The 17165-nt window shown below is 46.4% G+C and overlaps 1 protein-coding gene across 2 annotated transcripts in view; it reads left to right on the top strand.

Annotated features, from left to right (window-relative positions):
* Positions 1 to 17165, top strand: part of SATB2 (SATB homeobox 2) — a 177384-nt gene that overhangs the window by 135262 nt on the left and 24957 nt on the right. For both annotated transcript variants that reach the window (XM_056861366.1, XM_056861367.1), the window contains one exon: positions 1167 to 1364. In XM_056861366.1, the coding sequence (XP_056717344.1) occupies positions 1167 to 1364 (198 nt within the window). The remainder of the gene's footprint in view (positions 1 to 1166; positions 1365 to 17165) is intronic.

The following is a 17165-nucleotide window of genomic DNA, read 5'->3' on the forward strand; positions in this document are numbered from 1 at the left end:
CACGCTGGCTCTCAGCTACATAAAGTAGATACAAAAGTATAACAACAGTGGTGGCAGATCTACACATAAGTTTCCATAAAAGGTTTCCAAATATCTAAAAATAAGTCCATACACAATTGTCGTCTATATGCCGTGTGTTCAAATATTGATAGAATTGTAAGATCCTCAGTCTTTTGATTTATCAGAGGTGGGCTTTTAGCTTTCCAATGTTGTAATCCGAGTCTTTTAGCTGCAGTAAGGGCATGGAAGGTCTATTTTCGTTGACCATCAGCCTCCAAGAGATGGGTGGTTAATTTAAAAGTAAATAAGCATCCTCAAAAATCAATAAACATTCTAATACAAAATGGATATCAGTAATAACTTCTTCCGGAAAAAACGAATGACAGGACATGACCATAGAGTATGTTTAAGGGATGCAACCTGTGAGTTACGATGCCAGCAGTTAAACATTTTACTCAGTCTTTTGCTAAAGAGTCGCTGTGGTGTACAATATATCCTAAACATAATTTTTGCTGAATGAGTTTCAACTTAAGATCCATGGAGAGAGCAGGTCTAAATGTTAAGGCCACATCCCATTGCTTTAGCAAAACAGGACGATCTAGATCCTTATTCTGTTCATTCCTGAATGAACTGAAAATGCTGCTTTCTGTAGTTAGATGACTCACACATGAACACACATGAAGCTGCCTTATACTATATCAGACCCTTGGTCCATCAAAGTCAGGGTTGTCTACTCAGACCGGCAGCGGCTCTCCAGGATCTCAGGCAGAGGTCTTTCACATCACCTACTTGCCTAGTCCCTTTAACTGGAGATGTCGGGGATTGAACCTGGGACCTTCTGCATGCCAAGCAGATGCTCTACCACTGAGCCACGGCCCCTCCCCTGAGCCACGGCCCCTCCCCAGTTTGCCCCTGTGCACTCATATGTGTGCTTTGGGGCAACTTGGAGGACGTCGTCTGAGTTTTAGCAAAATTATAACGTGCGCGATATCTTCAGGTCGCCGCAGCTCTCAATGCTGTAAAATAAGCTGCTAACAGATAGGTAGCGGGAATGGAAAGAACCATCTGTAATAAATAACATTAGAACAACAGAAGCAAGAGGTCTTTTAGCAGTAAACAAGTTCCCATAAGCTCAGCGCTCCCAATGTTCTGACTTCCCACTGCAGGGTTGGCTATGTGAACTGCTCCGCTGGAAAGAAAACCCGAGTCCGGAAAATCGCACCCTTTGGGAAAATCTCTGCACCATCCGGCGCTTCCTGAACCTCCCCCAGCACGAGCGGGACGTGATCTATGAAGAGGAGTCCAGGCATCACCACAACGAGCGAATGCAGCACGTTGTCCAGCTCACCCCTGAGCCTGTGCAGGTCTGTCTGTTTTCGGTGATTCTTTTGTCCTGCGCGGGCTGTTAACAGGAAGAAAATGTGCCCGGGTTGTGCATCTCCCAGACTTTAAACGCGCACACCTTTTGGTGTCTTCTCTTGGATTCCTGGCTTCCCTTAGGAATCACAGAGTTGGAAGGGAACATCAGGGTCATCTAATCTAACCCCCTGCACAATGCAAGAAATTCACAACTACCTCCCCACACACACACACACACACCGAGTGACCCCCCATGCCCAGAAGATGGCCAAAATACCCTCCCTCTCATCATCTGCTTAAGGTCATAGAATCAGCATTGCTGACAAATGGCCATCTAGCCTCTGCTTCAAAACCTCCAGGGAAGGAGAGCTTACCACCTCTTGAGGAAGCCTATTCCACCAAGGAACTGCTCTGTTAGAAAATCCTTCCTAATGAGAATCAGAACTGTGTTGCATAAATTGTGTTTGTGTGAGTATGCATGTTTCCTTACAAAGAGAGCTGCATAGAATAGCTAGATTTCAGACCAGTAGCACCTTAGAGACCAGCAGGATTTTCAAGGTACAGGTTGAGGATCCCTTATCCTGACTGCTTGGGACCAGAAGTGGTCTGTATTTCAAATCTTTCTGTATATTGGAATAATTTGGATTTTTTTGCATATGCATAATGAGATATCTTGGGGATGGGACCCATATTCATTTATGTTTTATATACACTTTATACCCATAGCCTGAATGTAATTTTAAACAATATTTTAAATAGTTTTGTGTACATTGAACCATTAGAAAGCAAAAGTGTTAACTATCTCACCAGGATACCTGTATCCGCTGTTAAACAAGAGCAGCAACAAACAAACATACTGCCCTTGTACAAATCTGTGGTGAGACCACACTTGGAATACTGTGTACAGGTCTAGTCACCACACCTAAAAAAGGATATTGCACAGCTTGAGAAGGTGCAGAAAAGAGCAACCAAAATGGCTAGGGGACTAGAGCCAGAGGACTAGAGCCAGCTAAGAGAGCCAGTGTGGTGTAGTAGCAGTGGTTTGGAGTGGTGGACCAACACGGCTGCCCTCCGAAACTATCTTCACGGAAGGCAGGATGGCGTTGCTTTCTAGTGTCTTTTCTTATCCATGCTTCAAGAATTGGCTATCAATGTTTAGCTATAGTTCTCCATTTTACATTTTTTAATACAATTTCCAGGGTTTGTAATCATCGTGTTATTAGAACAGGGAGATGGTGCTGGGAGACAAAGCACCCCCAAGGAGACGGTTCTTTATGAAAATGTCTGAGGAAAAAAATTGGAAAATAAAATGTTCAATAAAACAAGATATTTCTAAAAGTCAACAGGGCGACTGTTTAAGTCTGTATTTAACTTTCGATTTTCTTGCATGTCACCCTTATCTTCGATGTTAAACTTTTCATATGTTAAAGTTGCATGTGAATGTCTGCCATGAGATGGCTGGAAAAAAGGAACTTCAGTGGAATATGTGGTTGTGTGAATTACTCCTCCTCCTGCCCCTCATTGTCTGGTTTTTTTTGACAAAGAATTGTCAAATGCAGCTCCCTTATGATTTTTTGCTCCCTATGCTTGCACAGGGGACCTTTACCTTTATCATGACTCTTATCTTATATTCATAATAATTTTCTATTACTATCTTCACCCTTCCCCTGTGCATTTTCTGTTCTGTTTTTGGAATGAAATCACCATTCCCTAGCCTGCATGCTTATTCTCTCAGGACTGTGGACTTTTGAAGAACCTTCTGGGATTGCCCACAATATCTTCTTACACCGTCACCTATTTTCTTAGACATCTCTCTTAATTAAATAAGACGCGAGTAGAAAAAGGCTAACAACATTTATTGTAGCATAAAGTTCCGCGAGTCAGTTTATGCTAGATTTAGTCCAGTAGCGCCTTAGAGACCAAGAAAATATTTGGGTTATAAGCTCTCAAGAGTCAAAAGCTCCTTTTGTCACATACCAGCGTTTATGCTCTGAACTTTTTAAAGATCAAATACTTTCATTGCATTGACTCAAAGTCATAGCAAACAACAAACTCAGAATCATAAAATCACAGCACAAGCAGAAACAAATAGTGACCGTGCATTCCTGAGCCTCTGGTGGCCGGGGTTGGCGTGGAGGAGGCACCGCCACGCCGCCTCCAAACCATTTTCCTGTTCGCCGAAAACCTTAAAAAAACCTTTTGTAGGCTTTTAAAAGTTTAAATGGGGCTTTTCACCCCATAGAGAACAGCGAGACTGCACCTGCTAAAAAGCAGGCGCACCAACGCTGTTTTCGGCCCTGGTGTTACGGGGCAAAAGGGGACAGGAGGCTGCCTACAGGCAGCCCCATCCCCCGAAACACCCTGGGGATGCCCCAGGGGACGCTGGAACGCCATCAAGAACACCGCTGCAGGCCTTTATGCCATGGCAGCGCCCAGAGACTGGCATCCAGCCCTCCCCATCCACGTTGGGGCCACTTACGGTGGCGTGAGTAGGCCAGATGCTGACATAGAGGGCCCCAACACTAGTGCAGGAATGCACTGGTACAGTGCCAACTATAATATAAAATTCACAACTATAATATCAGATTAATTTCATAATATCTTCCCTAATAATGAACTACACCATAAAAAGCAGTGCCACCGGACTCCTGTTTCATTTTGCAGCAACAGACTAACACACTTAACTCTCTGGATTTCTCTTTCCTAACAGTGGGGTTTGCTTATTTGTAAAAAATAAAAATCAGCTGAAGCCGAATCTGTCAAAGAAAGCCCCGTGTGGCAGAATATTTGTGATTTTTAAATTTGTTCTCAACAAAACTTCAGTTGAGAGTTTCCAATCTTGACAGTAGCTTCAAGTCATTGAGGGTTGGTGAACTTTTCAGAGTTTGAGTGCGTCTAACGGTTGACCTTCATAATTTAGCCTACTTTGGGAACGCATCACTTTTCTACATAGTGTATGTAGTTTCTTAGCAACACCTTACCCAGCATTGCGACGTGGTGCATTTGTATCTGGTCAGCAAGTTACAAAGCCTTGGATTAATTATTTATTACATTCAAAATATGAAAAATGAAGAAAAATAAATGGAACCAGCTGGCAGCTACACATAGCAAAACTCTGGAGACTTTCCAACACAGTTGATACACTAGACGTGTGTGCTGGGGGATGCGGCATTTAAGGTATTGTTCTGCCCATCTAGTATGTGCTCTGTTAACCTGATGCTAAATCCAGTGACCATCTATTAAGTAATTCAGCCAGGAAGTAATCATGGTAGTTAGGTTCTGGTGCATGGTGTAGTGATTAACAGCGATGGACTTTACATTTATTCAAGTTTAGTCTGTTAACATTCTTGTTGCAGTTGATAAAAGATAGAAAGCCTCATCTAAAGAATACATTTCCCTATACAAGTGGCTAGCTAATCCAGCATCATGTGAGTGCAAGTATGATTGTATTGGTTTTTACAGGAGAGATCTGTAGAAACCGTCTGCCTCCATGCAGACCATGTGGAAAAGAGAAAGACAAAATGGCTACTGAGAGAGGAGGAGGAAGGGTTTTAGGGTAGTCCCCAGGTTCAGACAAAGAGGAACATCCCATTCAAGAGACCCTGGAGAGCCGCTGCTGGTCTGAGTAGATAATACTGACTTTGATGGACCAAGGGTCTGATTCAGTAGAAGGCAGCTTCATGTGTTCACGTGCTAGTCCTCATCCTGCGAAGATTACCCGCTCTGTGCCTCCAGCCAGCGCCGGTAGGCCTCAAGCCAAGCACTGTGCCTTTCTCTGTCGCTGCCTCCTTCTGTCAGCCCTTGACAAAGCCTCTGGTGAGTCAGCAGTTTGAGGGCTAGCAGCTGGGCTACTGGATGCAGGCTCCATACAGGATGGGAGTGGTCCTGACCAGACTTCAGGCTGCGAGTCCCGCGGAGGCTCTGGGAGGTCAGCAACCTGAGAGCTGACAGCGGCGCTACTACACTTCTCCTGAGGCTGGGACGGATCTGATACCCCTTCAGGCTGCAAACCCTGATGCAGGCCCAGCGGGGCTGGATCCGCCTGGTAGAACTCTTCCTCTGAAGGTGTCTCATTTCCCGGAGACTGACCCATGGCATAATCTCTCCATAAGGAAAAAAAGTTTCCAACTGGATGTGTAAATGCTTGTGCAAATTGGGCAGATAAGGGGGGAATACATGGATTGCACATCAAAATGTACATGTTGTATGTCAGTTTTTTTTTTAAAAAATCAGAGTTTCAGTATTACAGTTTCAAGCCACATAGACCTGCTGATTTCAGCCTGGACATCTAAAAGAATGATTTCAGCGAATCCTCATTTGTGCTAAAATTTATAAAATACTTCAGATGCACAATGCAGGAAACCATTATATAGTTAAAAGTTAGGGGGAAAACTTAGGCAATAGATTAAATTGCTAATTAAAGACAGAGCTGACAGTTATACGTTTAGTTTAATGTCATCTAATATTTTCCAGTACGTGTGACTCATTCCTGAGGGTTAGGGAGATATAAATATCCTTATTTGCCAAGGGTTGTCCTGCTGTTAAGTTCCATCGTGCCCCCCTTTTCCAGAATTGATTTGTTTTGCCTTCCCAAACCATTGTTCAGTTACTAATATGTTCCCAGAGTGTGTTGTAAAACTTCTCTGGGTATAGTGCTCATGCCACTTAATGGAGCAGTCCAACTGAAATCTTTGGAGAGACGAGGGCATTTGAGGCCTCCGCAAACAGCAGCCTTTTAAACTAAAGGGTGCCCGAAAAGTAAGCGAACCACTCGGAGCCAAACCATCGTCTCGCTTGCCACAGTTGAGTTAGTTGCCATCTTTTTGGAAACTGGTGCCTTGCCACTCAGAAGGGGGAAAATGTGGCTATGCGTTGCGGTTTTCTGTTTTAACGAACGTTGGACCACTTAACTTTTTTTAATAAGCACTCTGTAGGCACTATAAGGTCAGTTTGTGGTGGCTCAGGAACCTTGTTCCTGCAAGCTTTGCACTCATTTTGACGAAACCCATAAAAAGCACGCAACAGTCAATGGAGCCCTTTCTGCGGGATGCCGGGGATTGCCAGTTGAGTTTCTTATGATAGACAGATATTTAGGATTGCCAGCCCCCGGGTACTAGCTGGAGATCTCCTGCTATTACAGCTGATCTCCAGTGGATAGAGATCAGTTCCCTTGGAGAAAATGGCCGCTTTGGCAATTGGACTCTATGGCATTTAAGTCCCTCCCCTCCCCAAACCCCACCCTCCTCAGGCTCCACCCCCAAAACCTCCCGCTGGTGGCGAAGAGGGGCCTGGCAACCCTACAGATATTACAATTTCAGTGGAAAGCCACCAAGATCGTTCTGTGGAAGCCAAGCATACCTCTTGGGTCAATTCGGCTCTTTCTCGTTAATGTGGCTGCCTGATTGCGGCTAGAAAATGCTGCAGATTTTTCTTAACATAGCAACGTGATGGAGGAGCATAAAATAGATACTGTCACTGTCAGAAGCATAGGCAACAAACGAGTCAGAAGTGCTCCCCTCACATATGTCTCAACCCCTGGGAAGGCACTGCCTTGTCTTCTTTGGACTTTGCAGCTTACACCTCTCTTCATCAGAGGACCGGTGCAGGGTGGTGGTCACAGTGTTGGACTAGAATCTGGGTAACCCAGGTTTGAATCCCCACTCTACCATGGAAGCTCACTGGGTAACCTTGAGCCAGTCACTCTGTCAGTCCTAAGATACCTCACAGTGTAATTGGGGAAGGGCCGTGGCTCAGCAGTAGAGCATCTGCTTGGCATGCAGAAGGTCCCAGGTTCAATCCTTGGCATCTCCAGTTAAAGGGACTAGGCAAGTAGGTGATGTGAAAGACCTCCGCCTGAGACCCTGGAGAGCCGCTGCTGGTCTGAGTAGACAATTCTGACTCTGATGGACGAAGGGTCTGATTCAGTATAAGGCTGCTTCATGTGTTCTTCTGAAAGGCAGTTTTGGGGAGGGGCCGTGGCTAAGTGGTAGAGCATCCACTTGGCATGCAGAAGGTCCCAGGTTCAGTCCCCAGCATCTCCAATTAAAGGGACTAGGCAAGCAGGTGATGTGAAAGACCTCTGCCTGAGACCCTGGAGAGCTGCTGCCGGTCTGAGTAGTAAAATACTAGCTTTGATGGACCAAGGGTCTGATTCGGTATAAGGCAGCTTCATGTGTTGCGAGAATAAAATGGAGGTGAGGAAAGTGATGTAAGTTGTTTGGGGGTACCTACTGGGGAGAAAGGCAGGGTGTAAATAACATAAATAAAATGAATAAGTCCCGTTGCTGTGTTTGATTTTGACAATAGCCATCAACTTGCTCACATCTGAGATGTTTGCTATGCCAGTAACTCTTGGACTTGGGGAAGGAAGGCTTCAAACACTTTCCTGTCCTCCTCTGCCTCCCCACCCCACCCCATGACCCTTCCTTGATCTTCAGAGTAGCCGTGTGGTGCTGCTAATCAGTTTTCAAAAAGCCACAGGAGATTTTATTCACAGATTTTCCGTGTCGTGTCATGTCTGGTTTGACCTTAACCGGTAGCTAGTGCAGCCTTTCCAATACGGTCATATAATATGTCCTCGGCAGTTCACCATGGTCAAATGACAGAGAGCTGCTTTTTGCACCATTTTCAGCGCCTGGACAGTCGTCGGCATTCGTTTCTGGAAGAATGGCCACCCCAAACAGTCCTGTTCCAAACCTCTAGCAACCGAGCGTATAAACTCAATAGAATCCTGGAAGAAAATGACAACATAAGGGGTCTAGTGCCAGCTGGTTGAATACCACACAAAGAACTTTTGCTAACAGTTACTCCAATAAGGTAGGAGCCCCATGGCGCAGAGTGGGAAGCTGCAGTACTGCAGTCAGAAGCTCTGCTCATGACCTGAGTTTGATCCCGACGGAAGTTGATTTCAGGTAGCCGGCTCAAGATTGACTCAGCCTTGCATAAAAATGAATACCCAGCTTGCTGGGGGTAAAGGGAAGATGACTGGGGAAGGCACTGGCAAACCACCCCATAAACAAAGTCTGCCTAGTAAACGTCAGGATGTGACGTCACTCCATAGGTCAGGAATGACCCGGTGCTTGCACCCCTGCATCTGTAGTTTAAAAGATCTTGGCTAGCTGGTATTGGAATACTCTTTCCTGCCTCAGGAGAGCAGTTTCCAGTTAGAGAAAATATTTTGAGTTAGAAGAAGAGTTGGTTTTTATATGCCGACTTTCTCTACCACTTAAGGAAGAATCAAACCGGCTTACAATCTCCTTCCCTTCCCCTCCCCACAACAGACACCCTGTGAGGTGGGTGAGGCTGAGAGAGTGTGGCTAGCCCAAGGTCACCCAGCTGGCTTCATGTGTAGGAGTGGGGAAACCAATCCAGTTCACCAGATTAGCCTCTGCTGCTCATGTGGAGGAGTGGGGAATCAAACCCAGTTCTCCAAAATCCACCGCTCCAAACCACCGCTATTAATCACTACACCTCGCTGGCTCTCCAATGGTCCAAAGTGGTATTGAATAGTCATATGTGTTTCTCTCTCACACATAATTTTCAACAGTTTAATTTTGGAGCAGTTTTTTTAGCTGAGCAATTTAAAATGTGTACAACACATGCTACATTATTTGCTAAAAATATTTAATTTGCTGTACAATAATGTGATAAGCAGAAAAGTTAATAGATGCATCAGACTAATTTTTTTTCTGCAATGGAGTACAAAACTGAGCCAAATTCGGCTTCGCCAGTTTTACAGTCCCTCCATTTGCACTCCCTCAGTTGGACTCCCCAGCAAGTTGGTAGCTGTGGTAGATAGTGTGTCAGGAGGTGAGGAATATAAAAACCGGAGGTTCACTGGCCCATTTGCTGATATTAGTCATGTACCCTTTTTACACATTAGAGCAGTGTTGTAGGGATTGCTTTTGGAAGGAGTCACACTTTGGTGCTGCTATAACTTTTAAAGGCCCATAGCCAGGTAGGTGAGACCAATTCTGCAGGCCTGTCCCACAGAATCGGCATTCCTAGTAGGGTGTCAGTTCAGATGGAGAGAGCCATGTGGTCATGGACCTTTACACGTTTCAGAAGCAACATGGAATTAATCGACGGGAAAGCAGCTGTCATAGCATTGCCACAACATGTAAAGGTGTTGCGTACAGGCAGGGACCAGGCAGAGGTGCTTGGCTTCTGACTCCACTCCCAGCAATGGAGAGTACTGGGGGGAGCAGAACCTGTCGCGGTTTACTCTTCCCGGTAGTGTGGGTGGACTGAGTGTGTAACCAAGGCAGCACTCTAAACAAGGAACAGGTCTACTCACCAGAACGAGCTCCTTTGAATCAAGGACTAGGCTCGGTCCTCCCAGGTTCTGCAGGGATACCAGAAGGGCACGAGCTGGTAGCTGGCACCTACGCGAGATAATACTGAGCACAGAGATCTCAGCACGAGCAGCAGCGCTTGCAGTAATTAGCAAAGTTGTTCCCACACTGACTGACTGGCCAGCCTAAGATTTATGGCTGTTCCTCCTCACTCCCTTCCCGGACCAGCTGTTCTGCATCACTCGCTGGTGTTGACTCCTGCAAACACCTACGACCAATTGCCTGCAATCTCGCGCTGGGACGCCTCTCCTGCAAACTGAGCCGAACCTTTGATCTTTGCCGGCTAACTGGGCTGGGCGAGTCTGGAGGTGATAACCTTCTCTGTTCCTCTGCTCCTTCCCAATATGTACCACCTTCTTCTGCAACTGCCGTCTTTGCTGGTTCAGACCTATGGTCCAGTCGCCCTGGTAAGACTTCCACTGGTGCATCACCCTGCTCTGCCACTCCTTCCTCCTCTTCTTCCGAGGAGAGTTCAGGCTGACTCATGACAAAAGGTCACCTCACTCTCACTGTGAGCTGACTCTGGGGAGGCAGCCATGAAAGATTCTGGCAGTAGGGGCGTGCGTCTTAAAAAAGGTATTTTTTATTTTTCAGATTTGGGTTTTGGCATGGGCATAAATCCAGCGGTATTTGAGTCCCCTTGTGCCATGTTGGGGGTTGGGTTTTTCCAGGATTCTGGAATTATTTGGATCTGGAGTGGCTGTTTTTTCAACCAAATGACACCCCAAAATCCAGGAAGGTTAGCGCTGCCTGTCCATTAAAGAACCCCCCTCCCCAAGTTTCAAGTGAATGGGACCAAGAGGTCCAATTTTTTGCGCCCCTGAACTGGATGCCCCCAGCCATCCTACTTTCAGGGTGTGGACTGGGAGGGGAAAACAGCCTTGGGAAAGGGCCCTGCCCCCACAAAGGAGGGAGGGAGAAGGAGCCGGCCAGACCCACTGGTCCTGGCAGGAGCCGCTTTCCTTGGCCCAGGTGAGACTTGCACTGGCCAGAAGCTGCCTTCCCTTGGCAGCTTCCCTCCCATTGCCTGGGAAAGCCTTCTCCTTGGTAACATCAGTGCTATGGAATAGTATGCTGGAGGAAGCATGTTTACAGGCACTCTTATTCAAATGAAGGCTGCTTTGGAGGTTAAAGAGGTAAAGCACCGGGTCATTACTGACCCATGGGGTGATGTCACAACCCGACGTTTACTAAGCAGACTATGTTTACGGGGTGGTTTGCCATCGCTTTCCCCAGTTGTCTACACTTTACCCCCAGCGAGCTGGGTACTCATTTTACAGACCTCGGAAGGATGAGTCAACCTTGAGCTGGCTACCTGAAATCCTTCCATCGGAATCGAACTCAGGTCGTGAGAAGACTGGAGGTTACTAGTGGCAATGCTGCATTTTTCTGAAAATTCTATCATTTGTTTAACTGACGTGGTTTGATTTGAAATTGGTAGTGCTGATGTGCTTTTAGACTGCAAGCTCATTTGAATGCCATGATATAGCATTGCAACTTTTAAAATAAATTAAAATAATTCGTCTGCGATCTTCTGTACAGTCCCACATTGGGACTGCGCTTGCGCAGGCCAACCTCGGAAAGGATTCTTTTAGCTTCTAAAGACAATAGGGGACGCCGTACGCCACTGCGCATGCATCCGCTTTCCCGCCCGATGACGTGGCGTAACGACACCCCCTCTCCCCAGTTCGTTCTTTGCCGCCAGAAAGAAAGGACGTTTTCTTACAGCTTCGCGTTTATTTTACTTGAGACAAGAGATTTGTAGAATTATGGCACAGGCAGCGAAAAGTGTCTGCAATGTGACACCAAAATGACTAAAACCGATGAGCATTCGCTCTGCGTGCTCTGCCTGGGTGAGTCCCACAACGTGGCTACATGTAAAGCCTGCCTGCAATTTACTCCGAAAGCCCCTTCTGACAGGGCTTCCCGTTTAAAAGCTTGGCTCTATGAAAAAGTTTTATCTGGGTCTCAAATGCCGGCCTCGAAGTCATCGGCCGAGTGAGACCATGTGACCCGATCGGAGTCTGTCGGATCTGTGCAGTCGGATCCAACTTCAGCGTCCACCTCCAAATCCCGCCCCAGATCCCCAGGCCCGACAGACAAAAGCAGGAGCGCATCTGAACCGCCCCCAAAGAAAGTGCGGGCAAAGACCAAGCACTTAAACAAAAAGCCAAAAGAGGCGAAGGGCTCAGGTTCCAAGGCTTCTTCGGACCTGAATTTGAGAGAGGGCGAGCATACCCCCCCTCCTCCCCGCACCCCCTCCTCTCATTTTGAGAAGGAATCCTCGGATTCGGAGGTTGACCTACCTGACTTCTTTTTGAAGGAGGTCCATGATACTTTTCAGCCATTCCCCAGTGAACAGCCAGTTCCGGGTTCAGGCTCAGTTGAGAGTCAGAGACAATCTATGGCCCCACCAATGCCTCAATGGTGGCCTCCCCAATGGTATGGGCCGATCCAATCAGCCCCCTGGCAAGGGTACCCCTACCCATCTTGGGGTCCTCAATCCCAACAGCCACAGCAAGTACCAGCTTGGCCTACTGCTCCCGGGCAACCTGCAGTTCCACAAGGGTTTTACCTTTACAAGATCACCGTTTGTCCTTGGGCACTCCTGATTCAGAACAGGACTCTCATTCGGTCCGCTCTGAGCTGGGTCTGGAAGACCCTTCTGAATCTACACCGGATTTAGCCTCTGGTGACCACCTACCTGGCCCTTCTGGAGAGGAGATCACTAACTTCTCAAAACAGATGGCTAGAGCAGCTAAGGCGTTAGGATTTGATGCTAAATCTTTGGCACCTAAACCAAAGAAGAATATTTTATCTCCACTATTCTCCCAAGCCTCCACTTCTACGGCTTTCCCAGTCCTTGAGGACTTTATGGACGTGGCTAGAAGGGTTTGGGAAACCCTTCCTCCATCCTCCACTCCTTCCACATCTAGGAAAGTGGACAACATGTACAGGGTCCTGCCTACAGGATGTGAGTTTTTATTTTCACATCCAGCCCCTTCTTCAGCGATCGTGGCCGAGTCTCAGAACAAACGCCTGGGTAGCCACTCATCACCTTCTGACAAAGACAGTAAGCACATCGATGTCCTTAGCAGAAAGGCATACTCTGCAGATGCTCTCGGATTTCGAATTGGGAACTACCAGGCTATTATGTCGGCTTATCACCTATTCCTATGGGAAAAGATGTCTGGTTACCTGGAAAATCTGCCTGAGAAGCAAAAATCATTGGCCAGAGTAGTGATATCAGAAGGAACACAGTTGGCCAGACACCAGATGAATGCTGGTAGGCACGCCTCAGAGTCAGCTGCTAGGGGCATGGCTGCTTCGGTCTCTCTACGCAGATTTGCTTGGCTCCGCTCTACTGCCCTATCCCATGACGTAAGGAGCACCATTGAGGACTTACCCTTTGACGGCAAAGGCCTATTCGCTGCGACCACTAATGACACTCTCAGGCAACTAAAGAAAGAGAAGCAAGATGCCAGGTACATGGGGGTATCTGCTCAGGTGTCTGGCAACTTCCATAGGCCACGTTATGGCTATAGGGGCAATTTTTACCAACCAAGGTTCCAGAGACCGCCTCTTCCTCCACCACCTAATCCTTATGGGCAGCAACGATTCTTCCAATCTTTTCAACACCACAACAGGCGGAGATTTCCGAGGTCACGATCCTCTGCCCCGTGTCCCAGTCTCCAAGAGGACAAGGCCCAAAGCCATCTTTTTGACTGTTAAAGAATAGGGAAAGTCTTCCCTGTGTGTTTGGCAACCATTTAGCCTCTTTTTATTCAGCCTGGTCAGATATAACCACGGATGTTTGGGTTTTACACCTCATACAATATGGCTATTCGTTAGAATTTCAATTTATGCCTAGTTTAAGTCACCCCCCACCCTACAGCGGCCCCAAGTTGTCTCCAGCTTTACAAGGCGCCTTAGAGGAGCTAGTTAACAAGAGTGCAGTTCAACCTGTTTCAACTTCCTTGAGAGGTTTTTATTCCCGATTGTTCGTGGTTAGTAAGAAAGATGGCGGTTTACGCCCTATTCTCGATTTAAAATGTTTTAACAAGTGTTTGCAGTATAAAAAATTCAACATGCTGACTGTTCACAATGTTTTACAGCTATTAAAAGTCGGTTGGTGGTATATGGTTATTGATTTGAAGGATGCTTATTTCCACATCTCTATTCGGGATGACCATCGTAAATATCTAAGATATGTTGCAGGGGACAAGGTGTTCCAATATGCTGTTTTACCTTTTGGATTGTCCACAGCTCCTCGTGTCTTCACCAAATGCATGGCCGTAGTGGTTGCACACCTCCGTACCAAGGGCTGTGTGATTTTTCCTTATTTGGACGATTGGTTGGTGACAGCCCCTTCTTTTGAGCAACTAACTTCCCAAAGAGAACTCATACTGGATTGCCTAAGCTCCCTAGGCCTCAAAGTCAACCTTAAGAAATCTACCCTTATTCCAGCTCAGATTGCTAGATTCATAGGCACTTCCCTAGATTCCATTCTAGGTAAGGCTACTTTACCACTGATAGAGCCAACAAGTTATCTGGTATGGTGAGATCCTTTCAAAGGAAGAGGCATCAATCGGCCTTGCGCATTCAAACACTTTTAGGTTTGATGGCTTCTACTACAGCGGTTATCAAAACTGCCCGTTTACACATGAGGCCCCTCCAGAACTGGTTTGTTAGGAAATTCAAACCTTTGATTCAATCTCAAGAGACTAGATTTTCAGTGTTACGTACTTTATCATGGTGGTCCCAGATGCACAATTTGACATCTGGGGTTTCTTTTGGGGTATTTACTCCTGATGTGGTGCTCACATCTGATGCTTCATTATTGGGTTGGGGTGCACACTGCCAAGGGTTTTCGGTTCAAGGGTTGTGGTCCCCTCAAGAGATTTCTCTTCATATTAATGTTTTAGAGCTACAAGCGATTCGTTATGCTATTATGTCTTTTGCAGAAATCCTGTACAACACGGTGCTCATCCAGACAGACAACACCACCGCGATGTTTTATCTAAACAGACAAGGGGGCACGGTTTCCCTCACCCTATGCAGAGAAGCAGAAAGCATTTAGAAATGGGCACTTCTACACAACGTGTCTCTACAAGCCATCCATATTCAAGGAGTACAAAATGTCAGGGCAGATTCCCTGAGCAGGATTTCCCCACCACCACCACGAATGGTCTCTCAAGTGGGACTACATTCTACCCATCTTTTTGGAGTGGGGGTTCCCCGAAATAGATCTATTTGCCACATCTCAGAACGCAAAGGCACCCCTTTTTTGTTCCAGGGCAGGCCACGACCCGTGGTCTCTGGGGGACATGTTTTTGAGGCCTTGGGTGGGGGCTCGTTTTTATGCCTTCCCCCCTAATACCTCTGATTACCAGGACGCTGGCTCGAATTCAGACTTACAAGGCTCATTGTATTTTAATAGCCCCGTATTGGGCCAGACAGGTTTGGTTCACAGAGCTGAGGAGTCTTGCTCAGGGCAATTTCAGACATCTACCGTCAGCACCAGACCTTCTATCAGAAGGTCAGATGCGTCACCAAGAACCAGGCACGCTCCAGTTACCAGCCTGGCTCCTAAATCCTCCTCAGTAAAACTTTCTGATCAGGTTCTAGAGGTGGTTTTGAATTCAAGGAAACCTTCTACTAGGGTTTCTTATGCCTTTAAATGGGAACGTTTTTCCAGATGGGTTGCAGCTACAGAATATTTCCCATCGTCATGCCCTTTACCGATTGTTTTGGATTATTTACTGTCCCTTAAAAAGGGGGGTTTGAGTTTGTCTTCAATTAAGACTCATTTGACAGCCCTGTCTGCTTTTCATGTAGGGGTGGATGGGTGCTCCCTAATTTCCCATCCTACGTCTAAGTTGTTTTTGAAGGGTTTGTCAAATATGTCTCTAGTGAGACATGTGCCCGTTTCGCAATGGTCCCTGTCTCTAGTTTTGGCCCATTTGATGCTATCTCCCTTTGAATCCATGGAGAAAGTTCCCTTAGCATGGTCGTCTTATAAGGTGTGTTTTTTGGTGGCCATCACGTCAGTACGAAGAGTTGGTGAACTCGCAGCGCTGAAGTGTCACCCTTCCTTTGTCCAGTTTTACCCTTCTAGGGTAGTGCTACGTACAAGTTTTGATTTTAAGCCCAAGGTTGTGTCTGAGTTCCACTTGGAACAAGACCTATCCTTACCCGTATTTTTCTCAAATCCACAATCTACAGCAGAAAGAACACTTCATTCTTTAGATGTTAAACGGGCTTTATTATATTATTTAAATCGTACAAAACAATTTTGTAAGTCGGATTCTCTGTTTGTTTGTTATGCTGGCCCCAAGGAAGGGGAAGCGGCTTCTTCCCAATCTTTGTCCAGGTGGATAGTACAAGCAATAAGACACTGTTATGTGAAGGCTGGTAAGAGGTGTCCTAAAGCCTTACGGGCTCATTCCACTAGAGCTCAATCTTCTTCAGCAGCATTTCGGAAGAGGGTCTCCATCAAGGACATCTGTAGAGCCGCTACTTGGTCTTCGTCAGAGACCTTCGTTAGACATTATGCTGTTGATGTGGACGCAAGACAGGATGCAGCTGTGGGGAAAGCAGTGTTACAGTCATTATTTGGCTGAGAGCTCATTCCCCTCCTCCAGGTGTGTGTATTGCTATATAATCTCCCAATGTGGGACTGCACAGAAGATCACAGACGAAAACAGAGTTGCACTTACCTGTAACTGCTGTTCGTCAAGATGTCTTCTGTGCAGGCACACATCCCACCCTCCTGCCCCTCGGAGAGCTCTCATGTGTTGTTTGATTATTTTCAGTTTTAAAAAGTCTCTTCGAGAGGGCAAAGAACAGAACTGGGGAGAGGGGGCGCCGTTACGCCACGTCATCGGGCGGAAAAGCGGACTCATGCGCAGTGGTGTACGGCACCCCCTATCGTTTTTAGAAGCTAAAAGAATCCTTTCTGAGGTTGGCCTGCGCAAGCGCAGTCCCAATGTGTGCCTGCACAGAGGACATCTTGACGAACAGCAGTTACAGGTAAGTGCAACTCTGTTTTTCACTCTGATCCAGACCCACTTAGGTACTGCTCTAGCAAGAAGCCTTTACTGGAGACTGGCAGGTGCCAGAATAGCTGGTCCATAACTTTTACTCTCTCAGCAGGTAGAATATAATTACAAAAAAGACCCAGCTTTAGAAAGTAGTTTTTTAGCAGTACTTTGAATACCTGGAAAACCATATCAACCGTGTTTTAAGATCAATCTTCTATAAAGTGGTCAAAATTTGCTATCAGGTTATACATCAACATCAATATAACTAATTCTCAACATGAGATTGGAGCCATTAACAGACAAGAGAGAAGTCTTTCTACACACCTGAAAAATGCCCCAGGTTTGCAGAAATATATGAAATAAAAATACATTGCCCCCCCCCCCCGAATAATAGCAGAACGTACAGCTT

Source organism: Euleptes europaea, chromosome 15 (genome assembly GCF_029931775.1).
Source record: "Euleptes europaea isolate rEulEur1 chromosome 15, rEulEur1.hap1, whole genome shotgun sequence".
Classification (NCBI taxonomy): Eukaryota; Metazoa; Chordata; class Lepidosauria; order Squamata; family Sphaerodactylidae; genus Euleptes; species Euleptes europaea.